Source organism: Anabrus simplex, chromosome 2, assembly GCF_040414725.1.
Source record: "Anabrus simplex isolate iqAnaSimp1 chromosome 2, ASM4041472v1, whole genome shotgun sequence".
Classification (NCBI taxonomy): Eukaryota; Metazoa; Arthropoda; class Insecta; order Orthoptera; family Tettigoniidae; genus Anabrus; species Anabrus simplex.
The window spans coordinates 884835814-884858478 of record NC_090266.1 but is presented as its reverse complement, the minus strand read 5'-3'; the positions used below and the strand labels follow the sequence as shown (position 1 = coordinate 884858478).

The window sequence follows — 22665 nt, the reverse complement described above, 5'->3', positions numbered from 1 at the left end:
AACGACAAAACTACCATCTCCCATATGAAAGAAGAGTGACAATATTCAAATCTACTGCATGACTAGAAGAAATATTACCACTAATGATTAAGAAAGCATTATTTCTACAAAGATGAACAGATAAACATTAGTAAAGTGTACTTAAATGAACGATGGAACTGATCTTCACCGATGGTCTGGAACATGTGGTAAGTTATCTGCCCGTGGTCGCTATCTCCCCATGCCGGAGATCGCCTACATTTTAGCAGAGCATTGTAGCCTCAATGCTCCAAGTATAAAGGTGCGGCAAGCTTCCTCTTCACAATGTAACAGCATCTTGAGACACTCGTTCCAACACGTGGCGATTTTCTTCCTTCTTCTCGTGGAGTAGAAGCTGAAACTGACAAACAATTTTAGGATGTGCTCCACACACACACGCGATGAAATTAATGATGGAAGAATACGTAACTTGTTTTTAAGAAATCTGCCAGGCTTGTTGATCCAACTATTCATGAAGGGTGACTGATTTTACTGCCAAATAATTAATTCAAGAAGTGACAGTCTTGGAGTAGAAAGCAAATAGCACGTCTAAGTCAGCAGCATAAGAACACGTCGAAGTTCGCAGCACAGCACAGCAAGAAGAAGAGAGCCAAAAAGAGAACGTTTCTTCTGAAAACACGGGTTTTTATGCATATCCAGGGAAAGGGGTGTGGCACTATAATTGTCCGTAATTGGCCGACGTCTAGCGTTCAATTCTCGAAAGTACTACTGCCTGAGATTTGACATGTGCTGTCCGCGTGTCGAGGTGACCTTGGCCTGCTCCTCAGTGTGTCACGTGGGCCAGCTGATAGCTCCGTAGAAAAAATCAGTACATCTCTCCCCTACCAATAAGACCAGTTTAGAACTGGTGAAGCTGTCTCTGTAGTGCAGGGCTGGGAAATATTGCTCGCGCTAATGAAATAAAATCTTATGCACGCAAATACATTAACTGCTTATTGTAGACCAAATTTGAAGGGGAGAGTATTCCCCCTCCCTAGGTTGAAGTTGCAACACCAGCGCCGAACAGATGACTCGTCCATCACATTGTCTCCATACACCTCCATTAATTGGCGATGAATATCACATGGTCGAATGTTTCGTGCATTAGGAAATTTAATCACGGCCCTCACTTCACAACTGGCGGGGTTCTCAATTTGTTTAAACATTTTTTTAACGATCACAGACACAACACAGGCAATGCTAGCGTCACGCAACCTCGCACAGAGCAGGCAGACAAGCCACTGACGCGGTCTGACCTTGCCCAGCGGCTACCCAAGTCGTCAGTGCTTCATGCGGTGCTAACGGGTACTACTTTCTGGATGGCCCTCGTATGTGGAATGCACAATAACAATATTTTGCTATGAAACTCCAGCATACTTGATTGATTCAGATTTTGCCACTATGGAACATGGAATGTGCTGCCGGACCTAAGCAATTCATACCAATGTCTTTGTCACTATCTAGCACACTTCATTAATTCAGCTTTTCACCATTATGGAATATACGCTGCTATCACCCAACTTCTCCTCTATAATAGTTCATAAAAAATGCATACAATATGTTGTCACTATCCAGTACATGCATAAATCAGAACATACTTTATTAATTCAACTTGATGCCATTATCAAATGTATAACGTGCCACTGTCACTCTCGGAATGCTAGAGGCCTATTGGTGGCTTCATGGCCATAACCTGGGGTCCCCTGGCCCCAGGCACAATATATGGGACCCCCTGTGGGTGGGGTATCCCCTGCCTGTCATAAGAGGCAGCTAAAAGGGGCCCAAGGGGCTCTCAACTTGGGAGTGTGGGTTGGCGACCACAGGGCCCTTAGCTGAGTCCTGGCATTGCTTCCACTTACTTGTGCCAGGCTCCTCACTATCGTCTATCCTGTCCGACCATTTTGGTCAACTCTTGTTCTTTTCTGACCCCGACGGTATTAGAGCATTCTAATCCTAAGGAGACTTTCATTTTCATGCCCTCCTTGGCCCTTGCCTTTCTTCGTCCATTACTTCATTTTTCGATGTGACGGATCCCTTCCTTTTTCTTCTTGTTTTCTCTCTGTCTACCCCCTGTGGGTGGAGGATGCAGACGAAAAATACACCCACAGTATCCCCTGCCTGTCATGAGATGCGACTAAAAGGGACGACCAAGGGATGTTTTTATTAGAACCATGAAACTACTTTTGATTAGTACCATCTCGCAGGGAACACCATGGGTCGCCTTTACTTGCGAGTAGTACCACTATATATTAGGTACACCAGAGGTTTGTAATTACCAAGCTCGATAGCTGCAGTCGCTTAATTGCGGCCAGTATCCAGTATTCGGGAGATAGTAGGTTCGAACCCCACTATCGGCAGCCCTGAAAATGGTTTTCCATGGTTTCCCATTTTCACACCGGGCAAATGCTGGGGCTGTACCTTAATTAAGGCCACGGCCGATTCCTTCCCACTCCTAGCCCTATCCTCTCCCATCGTCGTCATAAGACCTATCTGAGTCGGTGCGACGTAAAGCAACTAGCAAAAAAAAAAAAAAAAAGAAGTTTGTAATTAGTAGCAACAGAGAGGGGTTCACTGTGGGTTTCCAGTAACCGTGAGTAGTATAATTCCGAGAAACACCTCGGGTCTGGGCGTTGCCTGTGATTAGTTCCACTATATGAGCGACACCGTAGGTCTGCGTTGCCCGTGATTAGCATCCACCATATGAGGAACACCACGGGAATACTGGCGTCCGTGATTAGTACACGTAGGTGAGGAACACCGTCGGTTTGCGTTGCCTATGAGTGGTGCCATTATGTGAGAAACACCATAGATCTGCGTTACCTGTGCGACGTACAATACCTGTGAGTAGTACCATAAAGTGTGGAACAGCCTGTGTCTACGCTACTTTTGATTAGTACCCCAAGATGACAAATACCATGGTTCTACTTTACTAGCGATGAGTACCATTATGAGGGGCCGTTGACCTGGATTTTGGACCCCTTTGGACAACAAGCATCCTCGATTCAGGATTGTGCTTTAGAAGTGGTCCCTTGGTCAGTAATGCTATTTTATGATAGTTTCTTGGTCGGATCCACTGATTATTTTAAATTCATATCCATCCATTCATTCTTCATGACATTTTTTAATTTGGTCAGTGGATGATTTTGAATTTTTAATTTGTCATTACTAAGGCTCAGATGTTTAGGAAATGTTATATTTTTTCTTTGTCTCTATTTTATTACCTGATTGGATTTTGGTGCAAATCAGGTGATTATCATCACAATTAAATGACTTTTATTTGTCATATAAATGCATATTTTGGCTATTTTTTGTCATAAGGTCATATTTTGGGCTATTTTAGTTGGAACGTCCTATTTCGGCGGGTTGGTGACAGCTGTAGCTGTGCAAAATCGTCAACTTTCCAAATGTGAATTAGTATTCACAAAACTGCTTTTCCGTATCACATCGGTAGTTAATACAAGTGGAATACTCTGCGTATTCTATCAAGATTGCGCAGGAATTGTTTTCCTACAGTTTTTTTTTTTTTTTTTTTTTTTTTTTGCTAGGGGTTTACGTCGCACCGACACAGATAGGTCTTATGGCGACGATGGGATAGGAAAGGCTTAGGAGTTGGAAGGAAGCAGCCGTGGCCTTAATTAAGGTACAGCCCCAGCATTTGCCTGGTGTGAAAATGGGAAACCACGGAAAACCATCTTCAGGGCTGCCGATAGTGGGATTCGAACCTACTATCTCCCGGATGCAAGCTCACAGCCGCGCGCCTCTACGCGCACGGCCAACTCGCCCGGTTTTCCTACAGTTTGTCAGAAAGTCTGGCGTATATTAAGTCGAACTTTGGAATTATGATGAGTGCAATTACTCGTGTAGAAGCTGCTAGCTGAGAAATTCATGCAAGTATTGAAAATGTGAGAAGTGTTGAACTTTCAGCACAACAATCACATGGAATAGTTGGCATACGTGTAAAATGGAAACTTTAAAATGAGCTTAATTGAAGTGACACTTTTCGTTGTGTGCAAGATAAATGATCTTAGAGGAGAAGGTACAAGTACATTTCAAGATGAGTGCATACTCGACAGCAGTGATTTAATATTATTTAAATATGCACCAATAACGTCTTGTGACGTAGAAAGGAGCTTCTCTTCTTACAAGAATGTGTGAAGTGATAATCGGAGGTCTTTCGCGCCTGATGATTTGAGAATGAATATTGTCATACACTTCAGTTCTACCCGTGGAGAAGAATGAAAAAGTTATGTGAGTTTGCACTATTTGCCCTGCCGCCATACCATAATGTATAGAAAGACATCTACTTAATTCGTTTCGTGGTGCTCAATTTAAACTTTAAAGCATTTGAGTAATATTAATGTAATCTGGGCTTAAACGTTCCAAAATATTAATTTTTTAAATAGATTGATTTCTAGTTTTCTCGTATTTCAAATCAACAATGAAGGGTGCAAACATGTTTTGACTTTTAAAATGTGTGATATGATAATCTTAGGGAATTTAGTACTTTAATAGGTATGTATTCACAAATGTTTGATAAGTAAATCGAGGATAATGGACTGTGAATAAGTGCTAAACATGTATATTCAGAAAATTAATATGAAAGTAAGAATAAACAAGTTATATAACAAATATGTATCAAACGAATTGCTGTTTTCGATTTATAACTTATTTTAAAATGGCCATATTTAGATTAATCATTTTCGGGTCACATTTTGCAATTTTTACGTCATATTTCGTCGCTTTTGAGGTCATATTTAGTCACTTTTGAGGTCATATTTGCTTGCTTATTTGGGCTATTTTTAGGTCTTAAACATCCGAGCCCTGGCCATTACATTTGGTACCATTAGGGGCCAATGACCTAGATGTTAGGCCCCTTTAAACAACAAGCATCATCATCGTCACAATGTGTGGGCCAATGGTCAACACGAAATAGAAGTGGGAACTCACTCCCTTTGAGAGGCTTTTAACATATACAGGGTGAAGCGTAATTTGCGCACTCGGGCGTCGCAGCGCGACTCCTCACATGCCTGCAATAAAAAAATGTCTCTTACAAATTTTCGTCTTGCGAGTATATCCGGTAGAAAACGGACGTTGAAGAGTAACAATCTGGCAACACTGTAACCATATGTAGGGTAACTACCGCTGTCAGCACGTTCTCATCGTCCTGTGCAGGTGGTGCAGTGGGTAGAGTTTTTGGTTGGCATGCAGGAGGTCAATGGTTCGATCCTGGGTTGAGGCGCATTTTTTGTTTGCTAATTTCCATCTGACATTACCTACTGTAATACAGTAAGACACCGTTTCTGAGGTCACATGTATCCTACATTTACAACATTTTTAACGCTGAAACAACAAATACCTGGTTAGACTAATAAGAAATAGACAGCTGAAACAAACAGGTTTCACATCTAGTAGATGAAGTGGTGCGAATTCACACCCACGACGTGGAAAGGGCGCCTTTTAAAGCTGACCAGTGAAAACGATTGTTCGTCCATTTCTAGGATCGTAGTATGTAAGTGCAAATGGTTTCTAGAGGACCCACTGCAATCGCTGGTGACGATTAAGATGCCAGATACCATACCACCTGACTACATTTACGAAATAAAAAACATACGCCTCAACCCAGGATCGACCACTCGACCTCCTGCATACTAACCCAAAACTCTATCCACTGCACCAACTAAACAGTACGACTAACTTCTGCTGACAGAGGTAGTTACCCTACCTGTGGTTACAGTGTTGCCAGATTGCTACTCTTCAACGTCGTTTTTCTGCCGGATATACTCGCAAGACGAAATTTTGTAAGAGACATTTTTTTATTGCTGGCATGTGAGGAGTCGCGCTGCGACGCCCGAGTGCGCGAATTACGCTTCACCCTGTATATATATTTTTGGGCTGGGGGTCTATCTGTAAGCATCATCAATGTAGCAGTAGATAATTTTGCGTGGACAAAAGACCAATACCGTGGTAACCAGGCAAACATATTGTCGTCTTCCTGTCATTATTTGCTGTCTGCCAGAACTCTACCATCTGTATACAGTAGGTACAAATGGTTCTGTGTTTTAAATGTTTCCATTGTCTTTGACTGGCATTTTGTCTAGGTCACAGCAAAGCCTCTTACACACGGTAATGTCACTGAAGGCAGCAGAATTGTTCTCATAATACTTACCTTGCAAATACTGTGGCCATAAAATTATGTGCTAACTCAGCGACCATTTTATTGGACATAGATCTTGATAGATGGGGCCATTTTATGACATGGCATGGGAATGTTGTGTGCTGGATCAGCTGCCATATTGTTGTATATAGATTATGATGCTACAGATTTCTTTTGATTTATCGGGACTCTTTACCTCCCCTGTGGGTGGAGTGAAAAGATGCATTATCTGTACCCTCTGCATATTGTAAGAGGCTATGAAGAGGGGAATAGTCAAAGAATCTATACTCACTCTCTCGTCTAATAACCCCAAAAGCATATCCATGATTTTATGCTTTTTCTGTGTAGCGGAGAAATTTACATTTAAATTTTTTTTTTCTAAACATGACACATTAGACCAGTCGTTTTATGTCACTTCCCAGGATGTGCACAAACCAATGAAGGAAATACTAATCAGCATATGGAGGCTTACAGCCTGCAGACCCTCTTCACTTGCTCTAAACACAATGCTTTTGTTACTAGTTGGATCTAATAATGTAGTTCAATGATGCTCCGTACTTCCTAAGTTGGCAGACTTGTGCAGCATGCTGTCACCTCATCTGTGCTGCAAAGTAGTGAGTACTGGTATTAATATTGATCAGCTCGTAGTGAAGTTTTACCCTATGTTGGATTGGTAAGTTTAGGTATGAGTGGGTTAATGACAGCAACGTAGTGTCATCTGAGGTAACTTGTCATTGTAACTACAATGTGAAATGAAATGTGGTATGGCTTTTATTGCCAGGAGTATCCGAGGACAAATTTGGCTCGTCAGATGTAGGTCTTTTTTGATTTGACGCCCGTTGGCAACCTGACCCTGCCGGTATCAAACCCGAGACCCCTGTGACCAAAGGCCAGCACGCTAACTATTTAGCCATGGAGCTGGACACTGCAATGTGTAAGATACCTCAGTGCTGATCAGTGCTGCAGGTGGATGTTGAATCATAAAATATATATATAATTATTTTAGTCCTTTGTATAAAATACAATCCTGTGGCCATGAAATAATATTGTCACCTTGAAATATCATGCATTATTTCCCTTTCCACAGAAATATTTAAGAAATTTACCATCTGTTAAAGAAATATTGTTGAAAAACTACTTGCTTGCAATAACTTCTGTAGGTATTATTTCTTTTGTCTTGTGAAAACCAGAAGTGTGTCCTAAAAGTGATCAATATTTCATAAACATTTATTTTTATTTCAGGAATGGGGGAACTTCATTTGGAAATAATCAAGAACAGAATTGTGTCTGAATACAAGATTGATGTGGAACTAGGACCTGTGCAGATAGCATACTGTGAGACAATGCTTTCACAAGCTAAGGAATCTCACACTGTTGAACAAAGGATTGGTAATTTAATTATATTTTTCCTGGTAAAATGTACGCGAAGGTATCAGATTGATAATCGGCTAAATTTGCTTGCGATTTTCAATTTGGGAATATATTGGAAGTGAGCATGTGTTCAGGTTGTTTGATATTACAGATTTTGCAATGATTTGAAGTGAATTGATTGAGTATTGCTAAATATAAAATAATAAAGTAATGTCAGTGTACGCATAAATAAGGATAATAAAACTAGGCTGAGATACATGGAAATAATGCATGTAAGAACAAAACCTTGTTCATCATGGGTTACATTGCATATCCCCTTAATTATTTCTGTATGTCTTCATTTCTCAATCTGTATCCCCTTGTCTTCTGTAACATACCTCCCAGAAAATGGCATACTTAAACAAAGGAAGATATCTAACATCAGAAATTAGAAGTCTCTGCTATGACAGAGGTGGAACAGGCTGTTAAAGATATGAAAGTGGGGAAAACTGCAGGAATAAATTACATTGTAGTGCAAATTATAATGGTAACTTCTAGAATTGCAGTGAACATCAGAATTGTATAGAAAGAGAAACAATTCCAGAATATTGGCAAAAAGGAATAACTGTATAGTACCTGTTTCCATAAAAGATTATAGTCCGAATAATTGCAGAGAAATCATAATTGTATCCCATGTTCCCAAAATAATGGAAGATATTCTAGAAAGAAGAATTGCAGAAAAGGTGGAAATGTAACTTCAAGAAAAACAGTTTGTTGTCCAAAGAGGAAGATCAAAATACTTTGTGATCACGAGTAGAAGTTTTTTCTGGCATTGCTGTACATCTATGAGTTTCTTGCTATTTGCCTTTTTCATGAATATACAATCAATCAGGATTTTAGTTCTTCTATCTTGTCATCCATACCTGGTATATTTTTCTTCTGGAACCTTTTATTTCCCATAATAAAATGGTTCCTCTGGAAAATATGCACATCCTCTTCTTGATTCTTGCTACCATATCCATTGGGTCCCAAGAATCTTCCTTTTCTCTGCATTCCTTCTTCTGCATTCGTATCTCTAATTATCAGCACTTATGTTGTACACATTTCTCTGCTTCTTCCAGGAATTATCCTAGTCTTTAACCTCTCAGTGTGGGTCGACTTTCTCTAGCTGGCTACCCTGTGCTGCAGGAGGAGTATAGCACCAGCATGACATGAGTGCAGGCTTTTAGTTAATTGGGTGTAAATGACAAGCGGCTCAATGAATTTTACCAAAATGTTCAGATTGTTATTAGTGCATAAACACACAAACAGCATAATTTACTGGAATTACCTAAGGTCAGTGAAGTGGATGAACCTTCTGATGCTTTTGAATTGAACAAGAGATACGGCTGAATCAAATATAGGAATAGCTAAGTTAGTACCCGGTTTTTTGAAAAATAATATTTCATTACAGGTTTCTGTACTATGCTCGTTAACATACATAATGCGAAAACTACATACATTTCCTCTACAGTAACCGGTACACATTCATTTGCCCTTGATCAGAACGGAAGTAACATACCGTGTGACCGCATGCGATGTTGAGCATAAATATCTGCCTATTCTACTATCATCTTTACGAACTTGACAGTAGAAAACAACTGGAAATTTTCCACACAGGATATAAGCAGTTCTTTGCAGCATTCTGAGATCCATAATCTGCTGTAAACATTTCCCTTTGCCCTCTGTACTTATCCATGTCTTCTCACACAAACCTACCATCAATAACTTACGGCAGATATGTTACCGAGCATCAGAAGCAACATCAATGTCATGATCACTAATTTCACTCTCAAATTCTATGTCCTAGTGCTTGTTTAACAAAACAAAACACACTGTATCATCATTCGGTAAAGCATCATTAAATTTCGAATTTGCAATCACAAAAAAAGTTTACGTGCCATGATGTCAACAACAGAACTTGTTGGTTTTCTGACGCGATATATCATATGTAATCAATAAAAACTTGATAGATATACACATTAAATCAAAGATCGATACTTTGTCTATAGATATATCTTAGTACACTTCTAATAGTTCAAGAACTATTCGCTAAATAGAAGCACAAGTCAGAAGCTGCTACACGTGTGTAATGTACATCACTCCGCGATATAGAGGGTTGGGGAGTTTGCGTGCTGTGTACGGCACTCCGTGGTTAAATGGGGTCTATACTTGAAACAGATCCCTTATTCCTTTCTCCTGCTAAATTATCCAGATAAAGTTCCTACCATACCATTAATTTACATACTTAAACTCTTCCATAAATTCCTGCACATCCTTCCTCAAGACCATACCTACTCGCATTTAGTCCTTGGTTGTAGAACAGCCTGTACTTGTCCTCCAGTGTCCCCCTTCCTCTTCCAAATCATTTAGATTTGATTAGCCCTAGGATACCCATGTCCTTCTCCTTCATGAAATTTGGCAAGTACTTTGATCTTATTTATCAATACGAAGATGTTCCTAATTAACTGGTGTCCATCATCGTAAGATTTGATATGATCCCAATTTTTACAGCACCCACAATATCCAAGGCACTATGTGTTCATCTTGCTGAAGATGTCCTGCCATTTTCCAAGGCACTCTCTTACTATTTTATACTTGCTAATAGGTTTTGGTCAGGCTTCTTCTTCTTTTCTTCATGGGGCCTCTAAATATTAGTTCCTAATTAGCGTCGACCTCTAAGATCATTTGCTAGCATGTTTTTCCTTCACTCCCACCTAGATATACCTGCTCCCTTCACAAAGCTGCAGGTTGTTCTCATTGGGTCTTCTTGGAATTGTTTTCTCTCTTCACCTGGTAGTGCTAGAGTGGAGATTCTGAGTCTACCCAGCACCTCACATTTGAAAAGTATGTGTTCAGCTGATTCCTCTGCTTCATTGTATTTCCTGCATATGTTGTCTCTTATTACTCCACTTCTATGTAGGTGTTTTTTCAGATGGCAGTGTCCTGTCAACAGTCCTACTACCCATCTTATATTTTCTCTGCTGAGTTTCAACAGTTCTTTAGTATGCTTCTTGTTTGGTCCTTCTATCAGTTCCTTTGCAAGCCTGTATCCTGGAGTATTTTTCCAGTTTTCCATTTGTTTCTTTTGTACCCATTTTTCTATGTAGTATCGGGCTTGTCCCTAGGAAATCCTGCATACAGGTTCTGGGCCTACAAAATGTGTTTCTGCCCCTTGCCTGGCCAGTTTATCTGCCTTTTCATTTCCTTCTATACCTGTATGACCTGGTACCCATATTATTTTGACAGTGTTGTACTTTGAGAGCTTCAGGAGAAGTGAGTGGCAATACCAGACAATTGTGGATATTATCCGGACTGCCTCTAGTGCCTTAATGGCCGCTTGGCTGTCCGTAAAAATGAAAATGTTCTTATTCCTATAGTTCATTTTCAGTTTTTCTTCAAGACATGTTGTGATAGCTATCATTTCAGCTTGAAAGACTGTAGTGTGTCTGCCCAGGCTCATCTGGATTGATCTCTCAGGTCATCCCCCATTGATCCCTCCTCTTGTGCCATCCACAGTCTTTGAGCCATCAGTCCACCACACTATATCTTCTTCTTCAGTATTCCATTTGTTGATATCCCAGTCTTCTTTTCTTATTATCTGGGTCTCAAGCAGTTTTTCAAAGTTGTACTTTGGTATCATATGATCAGAAGGCATGTGTAGAATTTCCCCTGTTATTACTCTGTGAAATGTATAGTGTCCTAGATTGGGTCTTTGTGAATTCTAGCACTCTTATTGTGCCAATCTATATGAACTCATTCTAGCCTGTCCTTTTATGGCTATGCATGCCATTCTCTGTAGGCTATCCAATCTACTGCCAACTTTTCCTTGACTTACTTTCTGCCACCAGATGATTGCAGCATAGGCCATCAACGGTCTAATGATCATTGTGTATATCCACATTACCATTGATGGTCTTAGGCCCCATATCTTCCCAATGGCTCTTTTACATGCATAGCAAATTCTCGGCCTCCATTATGTTCCTTTCTATACGTGGATTCAAGGTTCGAATTTATCTAATACTACACCTAGGTGCAGTGCCTATATATATATCTATCTTGCCCAAAGAGCTTCAGTGATCTCTTTCCCTCTAATTTTCTTCTTCTTGTAAAAGGGACCAAAGTTATCTTGTCTGGGCTGACTGATAGTTGTTCTTCCCGTTACCAGTCCTCTACAAGGTTGAGTGATCTTTTCTTGAGGTCCTGGATAACTCTCATCACCTTACCTCATACCACAATCACTTGGTCATCTGTGTATCCTTGTGTATAGAAACCCTGTTCGTTGAGCATAGCTATGATTTTGTTCACCACGAGGTTCCACAGCAGAGGCGAAAGAACTCCTCCCTGAGCACAGCCTCGGGTGTCCCTGACCGTCAGCATTTCTTCAAACAGGGTTGCTTTTATCTTCCTTCCCTCTAACATGGATTTAATCCATTTGACAATGGTTTTACTCACCTTGCTCTTTTCCGATGCTTTGATCATAGTCATAGGTTGTATTGCTGAAGGCTTCTTCTATATCTAGAAATGCCGCCAGTGCAATTTCTTTATAATCTAGGCTTTCCTCTAGTTTACAAACCAAGTGGTGGAGTGCTACTTCAGTGGATCTGTCAGGTCTATATGCAAACTTATTTTCATGTAACGTTGAGTTCAGTTGCACCGTTCTTCTGATATATTTATCCAGAATTTTCTCCATTGCTTTCAGCATGAAGAAAGTTAAACATAATGGTCTGTATGCTCTGGCTTGAGCATAGTTTGCCCTTCCAGGTTTAGGTATGAACACTGCTTTAGCTTCAGACCATGATTTGGCATGTACCCTAAAGCTAGACCAGCTCTGAAGGGGTCCGTCAGGGCACTGATGAGTATCTCCCATCCTTTCTGTAGGAGTATCGGAAGTATCTCATCTGGCCCCAGAGCCTTTATAGGGTGAAACGTGTTGATTACCCATTTTACATGGTTGCGTTTTATTATTCTGTTGGCACAGTTCCAGTGTGCTCTTCGAGCTCCGGTCTCTGTTCCAACCGTTTCTTCTTCTGTCATCTCCTCAGCCTCAGGAAAGTGACATGCCATTAGCATCTCCAGCGTGTCCTTCCCCACCTAAGTAAACAACCCATCTGGTTTCTCCAGTTTCCCCACCTGATTTATATGGGTTGCTTTCAGAACCTTCTGGAGCCTTGCTGTTTCAGTGTGTGATTCCACATTCTCACAGAACAGTCTCCAAGATTTTCTTTTTGCTTTCCGTATCTCTAGGTTATACTCAGTGAGTTTCCTATAATATACGTCCCACATACCATTCCTAGATGATATTCTATACAACATCCTAACCTCTTTTTTCATTTTGGCTAGTTTGTTGTTTTACCACCTTACTTTTTTGGTGTTTTTCTTTTCTTTGAGAGGACAGTTGTCATGGCATGAGTCTATAATGACCTCTTCTAATAGTTCCACTGCCTTATCCAATTCTTTCTGTCCTCTCACGTTAGTTGGAATTTTTTTACAGCCTTCCCTAGTACTTCCCTGTATCTATCCCAGTTAGTTCGTTTTGGGTCTCTGTACATCTCAGTCCCACATAGTCTCGCATCTCTTGCAAATTGGATGTGCTGGTGGTCTGCCAATAATGGTTCCTCCAGCACTTTCCAGTCTTTAATAAAGTTTGCAATATGCGTAGTGCTTAGTGTAATGTCTATTACCTCCTTACGATTTTTATTTAATGTAGGCTTGTTTCCTAGTTTTAGTATCGTCAGCTCAGTTCCAATAATAAACTCGTTTTTAGACTCACCTCTTACATTGCAGTTCGTGCTGCCCCATGCCGTGTGCTGTGAATTTGCATCTGCTCCAAGGACTAGGTGTCCTCCCGCAACTCAGCAGAGACCACGTCCCTCAATCATCCATCCAGCTGTCACAGAGTTCACAGCCATGACTTTCACCCTAGTTTGGGATTGCCCCTTTCCCAACCCGCGGCTCGTCCAGGCTACGTAGAGCAAAGTGATGTATTGTTTCCAGCACTCCACAGTCACCCTTCACCTCAATCACCTGCCCCACTTCACCTGAACCACCATATCACCCATCTGGAGGAACCATGGATGCCTCTCTAGCATGTGTGGCGTGGCCTCCACTTCCCAACCGTGACTTGGGCTAGTAACAATCACTGTGCCTCAAGACGTTTTCTGGCAATACCTGTTTTTGGTTCGCGAAAGGGTATTTTATTTCCCTCAGACCCTCCGGGCTTGTCTGCCACCTGGTACGCGCCCGATAGGGGAACAGGTAAAAAAAACCCCATCGGTTTTGTCAGGCTACTTCTAACATGGAGACAGATGACCCTTGCAACAGCCATATGGCTTTTTATGGCTGTTGTCCACAGAGGGATCTTCATACCTTTATAGGAGCTCCTTTACCCAAATTGTTGACATGTTAAGGGAGTTGAATTATTTACTGTTGCTGAACACTTAGCCATTCATTTGACTCCATTACCGTAGCCATTACTTGGTTTCCCATTTTTTACTTCCAGGCAAATGCCAGGACAGTTCCAGTTCATAGACCACAGGTTACTACTTCCACCTCCTTAACCAATTTTATTCACCATCATTCGTTTCATCTTCATTAGCTCCTTATCTGAGGTTGGTGTCAAGAAGGTACTTGGTGAGTCAGCCAATGCTTCTTTTCTCACATCTAAAATCAGTTTTCAATTTATACAGTATTTTAAATATTTTTAGAGAATTGAAATAGTAATGTTGTCAAGGGCACCTGGCGTAAAACTATGGACAAAACCCAAATGAGCCTGTGTGTTTCAGTGACTTTAAAAATAACTAGAATAAGCTAGAGTCAAGATTAATAAGATTAATTGCTCTGCTTACCTTTCGAAATACATAGGAATAAGTTTGTAGAAGTAACGTGTAAAAGGTTCCCCTCTTTCAAAGAATTCATACACATTAGTAGCATTTTTGTAGTAAGCAGAATATTAAGTGTGAATCAAACACCTTGAAAATCTGAATTTAATAGTAAAGTGCACTAGAAATATTTTTTTAGATTAAGCCTATTAACAACCGTAAAAGTACTTGAATTTTTGTGAAATGTAAACTGTAGACTATACCAGTCAAAAATAAAAGATATATTAATTTTTAAGAAACTAGTTTTACAAAATAATTTACCTTGCTCTCAGTTTGTTGTTAATATTTCAAATGTAGAATATTATGGTCATAAATCCTTTGGTGTGTATACTGGAAAGCACTAGATTGCTGTAGGGAAGCATGAATAGCTGTGGCTTTTGAGAAAAGGTCAGTCCCAACATTTGCTTGGAGTTGTAATTAGAAAAGCCATAGCAACTGTTTCAGGGGGAACTGTGGGGTCTTTGCTCTCTTGTCCATATTCAGAGTTTGTCCATACTTCCTTGAAAACTTGATATGAAATTAAATGTAGGTAAAATACAATTCAGGAAAAAGGCACCTCAATGAATTTACCCATATCCTTATGCTAGGAAATGTTAATTGGAATAAGCAAGTTCCACAACAATATTTACTCTCCAAAACATCCATTCAACACTAGATTCTTTCAGCAAGTTGGATGTGGTCTAGTAGAGACATATAGAACACACCTGCCTTATATTTGCCTTATAAGGCAAATGTGTTAGTATGATTTTTCCAAATTTTCAGTTGCATAAATATCAGTGGGTAAGCAAATGAACTGAATAAATTATTCTTGGAACTACTTCCCCTTTTGTGAGCATATTTTTGCTCTTAGCATGGATATCCACTCCACTGGTAAAGACCCTGTCTACTGTCATTTTTTTTTCATTACTAATGAAATTTAAAATTCACTTACAGTGTTTTTTCTTAATCCACTTATAGGTACCTGATAGTCATATTATGCTCGTACTGTATATCAATGAGAAGAATTAATTCATCATTCACATCCATACAATCCAGTTTATGATTGATCAAAAATGTGCTCTTACAAACTGAACTAAATGCACTCTGATATGATGAGAGTTCATTACCATACTGAAGACCTGAGAGAACTTAGTCGGGCAAAGTAGTTTTATACTTACCAAGCAAGTGGCTGTATGGTTTTAGTCACATAACTGTCAGCTTGTATTCGGGAGATAGTGGGTTCAAGCCCCACTCTCAGCAGCTCCGAAGATGGTTTTCCATGGTTTCCCATTTTCACAATAGGCAGATGCTGGGGCTATAACTTAATTAAGGCCACGGTCGCTACCTTCCCACTCCTAGTTCCTTCCTATCCCATTGCCACCATAAGACATATCTTTGTCGGTGCAACTTAGCAAATTGTAAAATAAAAAAGTTTACACTTGATAGCAAACTATAGTTTAGTATTTCCTAGTCATAAAACCATCAGCTTGTCTTGTTTTCATGTTGCGAGTAATAAGTATTGTAATGTGATGGCAGGGTAGTAGACAAATACATGACTGGTAGCGTTACCCTAAAATTTTTTAACTATCTCTAATAATTGCTTACACACAGGCACACAGTTACACTAGTTAGCGCTCTCTCTCTGTGTTATCACTGTTTAGTCACACTAGTATTTCAGTTTTACACTTGCAGGCTAAAACAGTTACAGAACTGCCCCCTTTATTGCCAAATTAAGCCCAGCCAGTGAGCGAGAGATCCCAAGGGGGACCGTTCGTTCATGGCTTTCTGTTTTCTAGGGGCATTTAAGGGAATAGGGGTGACGACCAAGCACAAAAATACATTTGAAAACAACATTCTGACATTTATTCACATAAACACTCATTCAAAACAAACAAAATATCCTTGCTGAAGTTGAATACATTTATACTTCCGTGGTATCTTGACTTCCGGTATTGACTTTACAAAATAACATGATCTCCGTCGATGCAGACAACAGTTAGGCTCTGAAATCAAATAATAGCAAATGGATTAGGCCTTTACTGCCTTTAAAAAAATTTTTAATGAAAATATAACCTGAGCCTTCTATAATTCACAACAGTGTTTACAAAAATCAGCTGGCAGCTATCTCACTTATTATTTCAGGAACAAAATTAAACTGAATTTTTCCTTTTATTCATTAGGACTTTAACACGTCGTCACTGTTAGCTAATGATCAGTTATGTTACTTAAGGTAGGTAACACTGTGTAATGAAATCAGTAGAAACCCTACTGTTGAATCTGAGTACTTTGAAATCACAATGAATTAATTGTCATTAAATTGTTTGGGTAACATTTACTTGTGCCTTTGCTGGCAAGACCTAGTGTTTACAGTGCACTATGTCTTCTGGTATAGGCTAGAGCAATTTTGTTACTTTCATTGATCTGTCTCTGTCGTATACTTGGCTTTGACAATATGAAAGTGACTGAGGTATGAGCGATGCTAGTAATGCCATTCCTTATGCAGCCAGTCCCTGCTATGAATGGTGTGAAACTATTGCTCATAGGGTCGATTGGTGCATGCATTTCAGTGGGCTTGGCAGACTGATATGTAATAGCAACTTCTGGCTCAGTGAGGAAAGCAACGGGAAACTACCTCACTCCTCATATCCCTAGTACGCCTCTCCAGTGATGCCTAGGCCATCTATGGCAGCTGATGGCGGAGCTGTTGAGGATCCAACCAGCCTTCGGGCTGATGACTAAACATACATACACACAACATTTACTTCTATTAATCACACGATCGTTTTCACAAAATTGATGTATTTAATTAGATAAACTCTCAGTCTAATCATGACACACTTGTCAAATCAATTAATTAATTATCATTATTACTTGTTACCTCCTTAGCTCACAAGATAATTATGTCATTTGTAGACATTTAATTTCTATATGCACAGCATTTAAAGTTTAGAAATCAATTAGAAATCCTTCGAAAAATGAATTATAAATCCACTGACAATTTTATTATAACCACATGTAAATTAGTTGAAGTTAATTAATAAATTGCTTGCCTTTGCTGATAAGTGAACTAAATGATCTCTCGTCTAAATCAGCATTAAATGAAAACTAAATTCTAATCTAGTCTTACATGACCTTAGTCTCAACAAATCAACACATCAAATAAATTGTCATGGTGGCAAACCAACACTGAAATAATCTGTGTCGTCGCGATGAACACACGACCAGATTAGAGCACAATGAACAATTGGACACATGAAAATATTCCTAACTAAATCACACACACATCTGATTCACACAAGGGTAACACGTATTTTATGTACAATATTTACAAACGAATCCTGACTGAATTAATTATTCAATTATTTTTAACATGGTCGCATCAATAAGATTCAGCAGACGAACTCATGTCTGGTAACATTATCAATTTATTTAGAGACTTGTGATCAAATTAGAATTATCACTTTAATTGAAACAATCTTTAAAGAACAATGGAGATCCATCTAAATTCCAGAAATTTACTCAAAGATTCCAATAGAATTCAATAATCATCACCATCACATGGGTTAACAAGTTGCAAGTATAGCATTCATGAGCCTTAATCACTTTATTATTATTCCCTACACTCATGAAATGCATTCAACACGTGCTCCATATTTATTACAATTTACTGTGTTCCAAAGATACAAGCAACAAATTATTCAATTAATATCCCGCAGGATCAACAATATTCCAGGCGCAATTATGAACAGAGCACATCAAATATGATATATGAGAATATTCTAGGTCAATTTATAGCTCACGACCATTAAATTACATTTTTAACCTGGTCTTCTACTTGAAATTTATTATTATTATTATTATTATTATTATTATTATTATTATTATTATTATTATTATTATTATTATTGATTATTAGGTCTATCAGTCCTCTTGAAAATGTCATGAAATTAGATGACACGTTCCTAAAGAATTGCAAGTGAACTTAGATGACACTCAGTTCAACACTACTTCTCAAAATTAGGTACAACTCCATATCACGATATTTCAAATATCACATTCAAAATCAGATGAAGTTTATCGCGTAGTCAATGATTTTTACATGTATAAATCCTGCACTTAAGAATTCATTCAAAAGAACAACTACAGCATTAATCTAATAGATCTCAAAATTTCAGTCCCACAGGTAACTTGACTACCATGCCACCTTGAGAATGAAAATGGAAATAACTCAAACTACTGCAAAAACTAATAGAACTGTGATCTAGGGACGAAAGATCATCTAGTTTTACATAGATGAGAAAGATATTATACAATTAAAAATGGTACTCAAATGTTAGCTGGTGTTCGATTCCTGGTAGAGGTCCATCATTCTGGCATTTCCCGTCCATCACTTTCTCCGGCCAGAAACACCTTACATGTTAAGCAGGTCATGAAGATGCAGCAGTAGACATCCCACGATGAAATTACAGTGAATCTTGTAGAAGCAGAGTTCATCTTGAGGTTGACGATGATCCATTGGGCAGTCTTCGCCACGTGCCAGTAAGATTAAGCTGCAACTAATACAATAAGCATTAAAATATGCACACACCAGTTGGAATGTTCAATATTCGCGTGGAGAAATGAACTTGGATCCACTAAATTCGAAGTACACTTCGTAAAGCTCTATCGTAAATAACTGCAGTCACAGTTAGCAGAGTAGATTTTCATCTACAAGACTGAGTTAATTCCCACATGGTGCCGATGAACAGCAAGTATGTAATCAGCAGCGCAGCGCAGAATAAGCAGGAAGAAGAGAAAGATTTACTGCGAGCATGAGTTTTTATAGCTTTAGCTCGAGGGGTGTGTTGTTTTTAAAGATGATCATTGGTTCACAGTGTCTCTTGTAATTGGCTGTGACTATTCTAGAAAGTTTGTCGCTTGCTCGCCTACTGGTCGGCACACGCGCACTCCTCACTCGGGGAACCAGTCTGTCACGTGATCTACTGCTGCACTCGATCAAAGACGGATCAATACTTGCTCCCTCTGAATTGAAAAAAAAAGAAAAACAGTCTGGTGCACTGACACAGCTCTCCAAATGATAAAATCCAACTCTTGGCAAACAATAAATTTCCAATGTAGACCTGTAGTAAATGATCTAATAATGACCAAATTTGATGGCGACAGTACAGAGTTCACATACACACACACAGTGTACACTATTGCTTGTACCCTATGGTAGCTCACGAATAAATTCACTGAACAGTGTTCATGGCCGCACACTTAACTGTTTACGCGTGCGCAACACAGTCAGACAAGTCTGTTCATGGTACAGAATTCACACTACCGAGCTAGATAGCTGCAGTCGCTTAAGTACGCCCAGTACCCAGTATTCGGGAGGTAGTGGGTTCGAACCCCACTGTCGGCAGCCCTGAAGATGGTTTTCCGTGGTTTCCCATTTTCACACCAGGCAAATGCTGGGGCTGTACCTTAATTGAGGCCACGGCCGCTTCCTTGCCACTCCTAGCCCCTCCCTGTCCCATCGTCGCCATAAGACCTATCTGTGTCAGTGCGACGTAAAGCAACTAGCAAAAAAAAATTCACACTCACACACGGCAGTCCTCTGTTCACGGCCTCACATCGATCAGTTGCACTTTTCTATCAGTTCACATGCAGCACTTCAGGGTTCCAAAGCACTTGCTGCTTGGCGCTGTCCTCACAGAACAACACCATCACTATCACTGCACTATCCGCTCTTAACTGCTGACTGACTGAGCTCATACTGAAATGCTGGGACTAGTTCAGCATGCCTTTTATAATGGGGCCAGACCTTCATGATTCTTCGGATGAGAGAAGTCCTTTGATCTCTCGGGAAATCGAACTCTCTGGTTGCACCTTCTATTCGTTTCTGGTGGAAGGCTTGAAAGGAGGTCATGGAGTTGTGGTGGTGGGGACTGGGCCTCAGGTTTGCTTATGACTGGTTGTTGATGTTGTTATTGTTGTTGTTGTTGTTGTTGTTGTTATTATTATTATTATTGTTGTTGTTGTTGTTGTTGTTGTTGTATATTGGGTATTCAGCCCGAAGGCTGGTTTGATCCTCCACAGTTCCACCAACAGCTGTCATACGTAGCCTAGGCATCACTGAAGAGGCATGCTAGGAAAATGAGGAGTGAGGTAGTTTCCCGTTGCTTTCCTCACTGAGCCAGAAGTTGCTATTACATATCACTCTGCCAAACCCACTGAAATGTATTTCAACAACCGACCCTATGAGTGATATTTTCACACCATTCAGAACAGGGACTGGCTACATAAGGAATGGTATTACTAGCATCACACACATCATCATCATTATTATTATTATTATTATTATTATTATTATTATTATTATTATTATTATTATTATTATTATCATCATCATTATTATTCAGCTATGGATATAAGTTACTTGGTGATACATTCATATCGATATAATGGACGAAAATATTTTTTTTCTGCCTAGGGGCAGCAAGTAGCTAAATTCGCCCCTGCCCGGACTATGTGTACCAGGTGTATGCATAAGTATTTTCCGGTTTCACCAAGAGATGACGCCAGCGAGCAGTACGCAGTGTATGAATTTGATACATATGTCAGTTTGTTTGTCTGACATTAACCTACCAACACACACAAGTTGAGTCCGCCAAACATTAGCGCCTGTGTTGTATCGTTCAGTGATCATGTCCACGCTTGTGCCTGAAAAAGAATATCGCATTGCTTTTCTTATTTAACCAACTCAAAAAGGCTGTGGAAAGTCATCGTTTGCTGGTAGAAACATATGGTGAACACGTTCCATCAATTAGAATATGTGAGGCATGATTTCGACAATTTAAATGTGGTGATTTCAGTGTGAAAGACGCATTACTGGATGATGACGCAACTGAAACTCGACAGCAATTGGCACAAGCATTAAAAGTCGGAAGTCCCAAATTCAGTTGGCCCGTTCAATTCAAACTCAAGGACGCAATCGCGTTCACGGTGGAAGCTGAAAATGCAGTACAGAAGTCACCGATCGAGAACCAAACAGAGTCTAGATTTAATATAAAGAAAAAAATTTCTAATTTAATAAGTTGGAGTTCCTTCACATCATAACCAAATAATAGGTTCATTGAAACAGAAAATTAAGGAGAATGATTTGATTTGACTAAGGTGGACAAGGGGTATGCTATGGTCATTATGAGTAAAGAATCATACGTACAGAAAACCGAAACCTTTTTTATGGAGAATTCATTCAAATTTATGAAAAAAGACCCGGTCAATATTATTCAGAGAAACTTAAAGTAACTTATTTAATGATCTGCTTTCATCCTCAATGAAAGGAAGTCTCAAAAACTTGTTAATATGAATCCAGGTATCTTGACGGCTAGGGCACTACCGTAGGTGCATAAAGAGAATATACCTTTAAGACCTGTCATCAGTTTCAAAACTAGCCCTATATACAAGACGTCTAGATTTATGCACTTTTTTTTTTTTTAAACATAAATTTGAGGACAACAAGTCTATTATGAATTCCAAAGAATTTTGTGATCCTACCAAAGATTTATACATGCAGTCGGACCAGAAGATGTGTTCATTTGATGTCAAAAACATGTTCCCGAATATTCCGGTATCAAAAACGATAAATCTTGTAAAGAGTAATCTACTCAAATACAGTAATTTAAGTAGGTAAGAGGTAGTGGATTTTAATAATATCGTGGAGTTCGTCACCGCTAATAATTATTTCACCTTTAACAGTGAGATTTATAAACAGGAAGGTCTTCCCATGGAGTTTCTCGAAAGTAATAAAATCAACAACATTAAAGGGATGTGGCGACCCCATCGCCCAATGGGTAACCACTGCAGTTAGCCACCCGAGTATTGGCGGGGAAACCATACCTATTTAAGGTAGGAGGAAATGCCTGCCTTTCACCAGAAAACATCATGAGGCCCTCAAAGGCTAACAACCTCAGTTGTATAATGTCGGACTATGTCCAACCCCTAAAATGAACATTAATATCATGGAACAAGCTTCTTACGAATTAAATTACCCTGAAGACAAAATCAGGCTTTTGGATTCCAGGGTGCCTAACATTTTGAAGCTCGTGAGTGAATCGGAGCACACAAGAACATTGCTAAATTCAAGAATAAGGGAAAATACTATTTTGGAACATTCAACATAAACTCCCTTATTCAGGTTGGAAAACTGAAACAGTTAACAGCGGAGCTACATAGACTCGACATCTCGATACTGGCCCC

The 22665-nt window shown here is 39.5% G+C and overlaps 1 protein-coding gene across 2 annotated transcripts in view; it reads left to right on the top strand.

Moving 5' to 3' along the window:
- The window catches only part of mRRF2 (mitochondrial ribosome recycling factor 2), a 370843-nt gene that overhangs the window by 195553 nt on the left and 152625 nt on the right, over window positions 1-22665 (top strand). For both annotated transcript variants that reach the window (XM_067139519.2, XM_067139520.2), the window contains exon 10: window positions 7415-7561. In XM_067139519.2, coding sequence (XP_066995620.2) covers window positions 7415-7561 — 147 coding nt within the window. The remainder of the gene's footprint in view (window positions 1-7414; window positions 7562-22665) is intronic.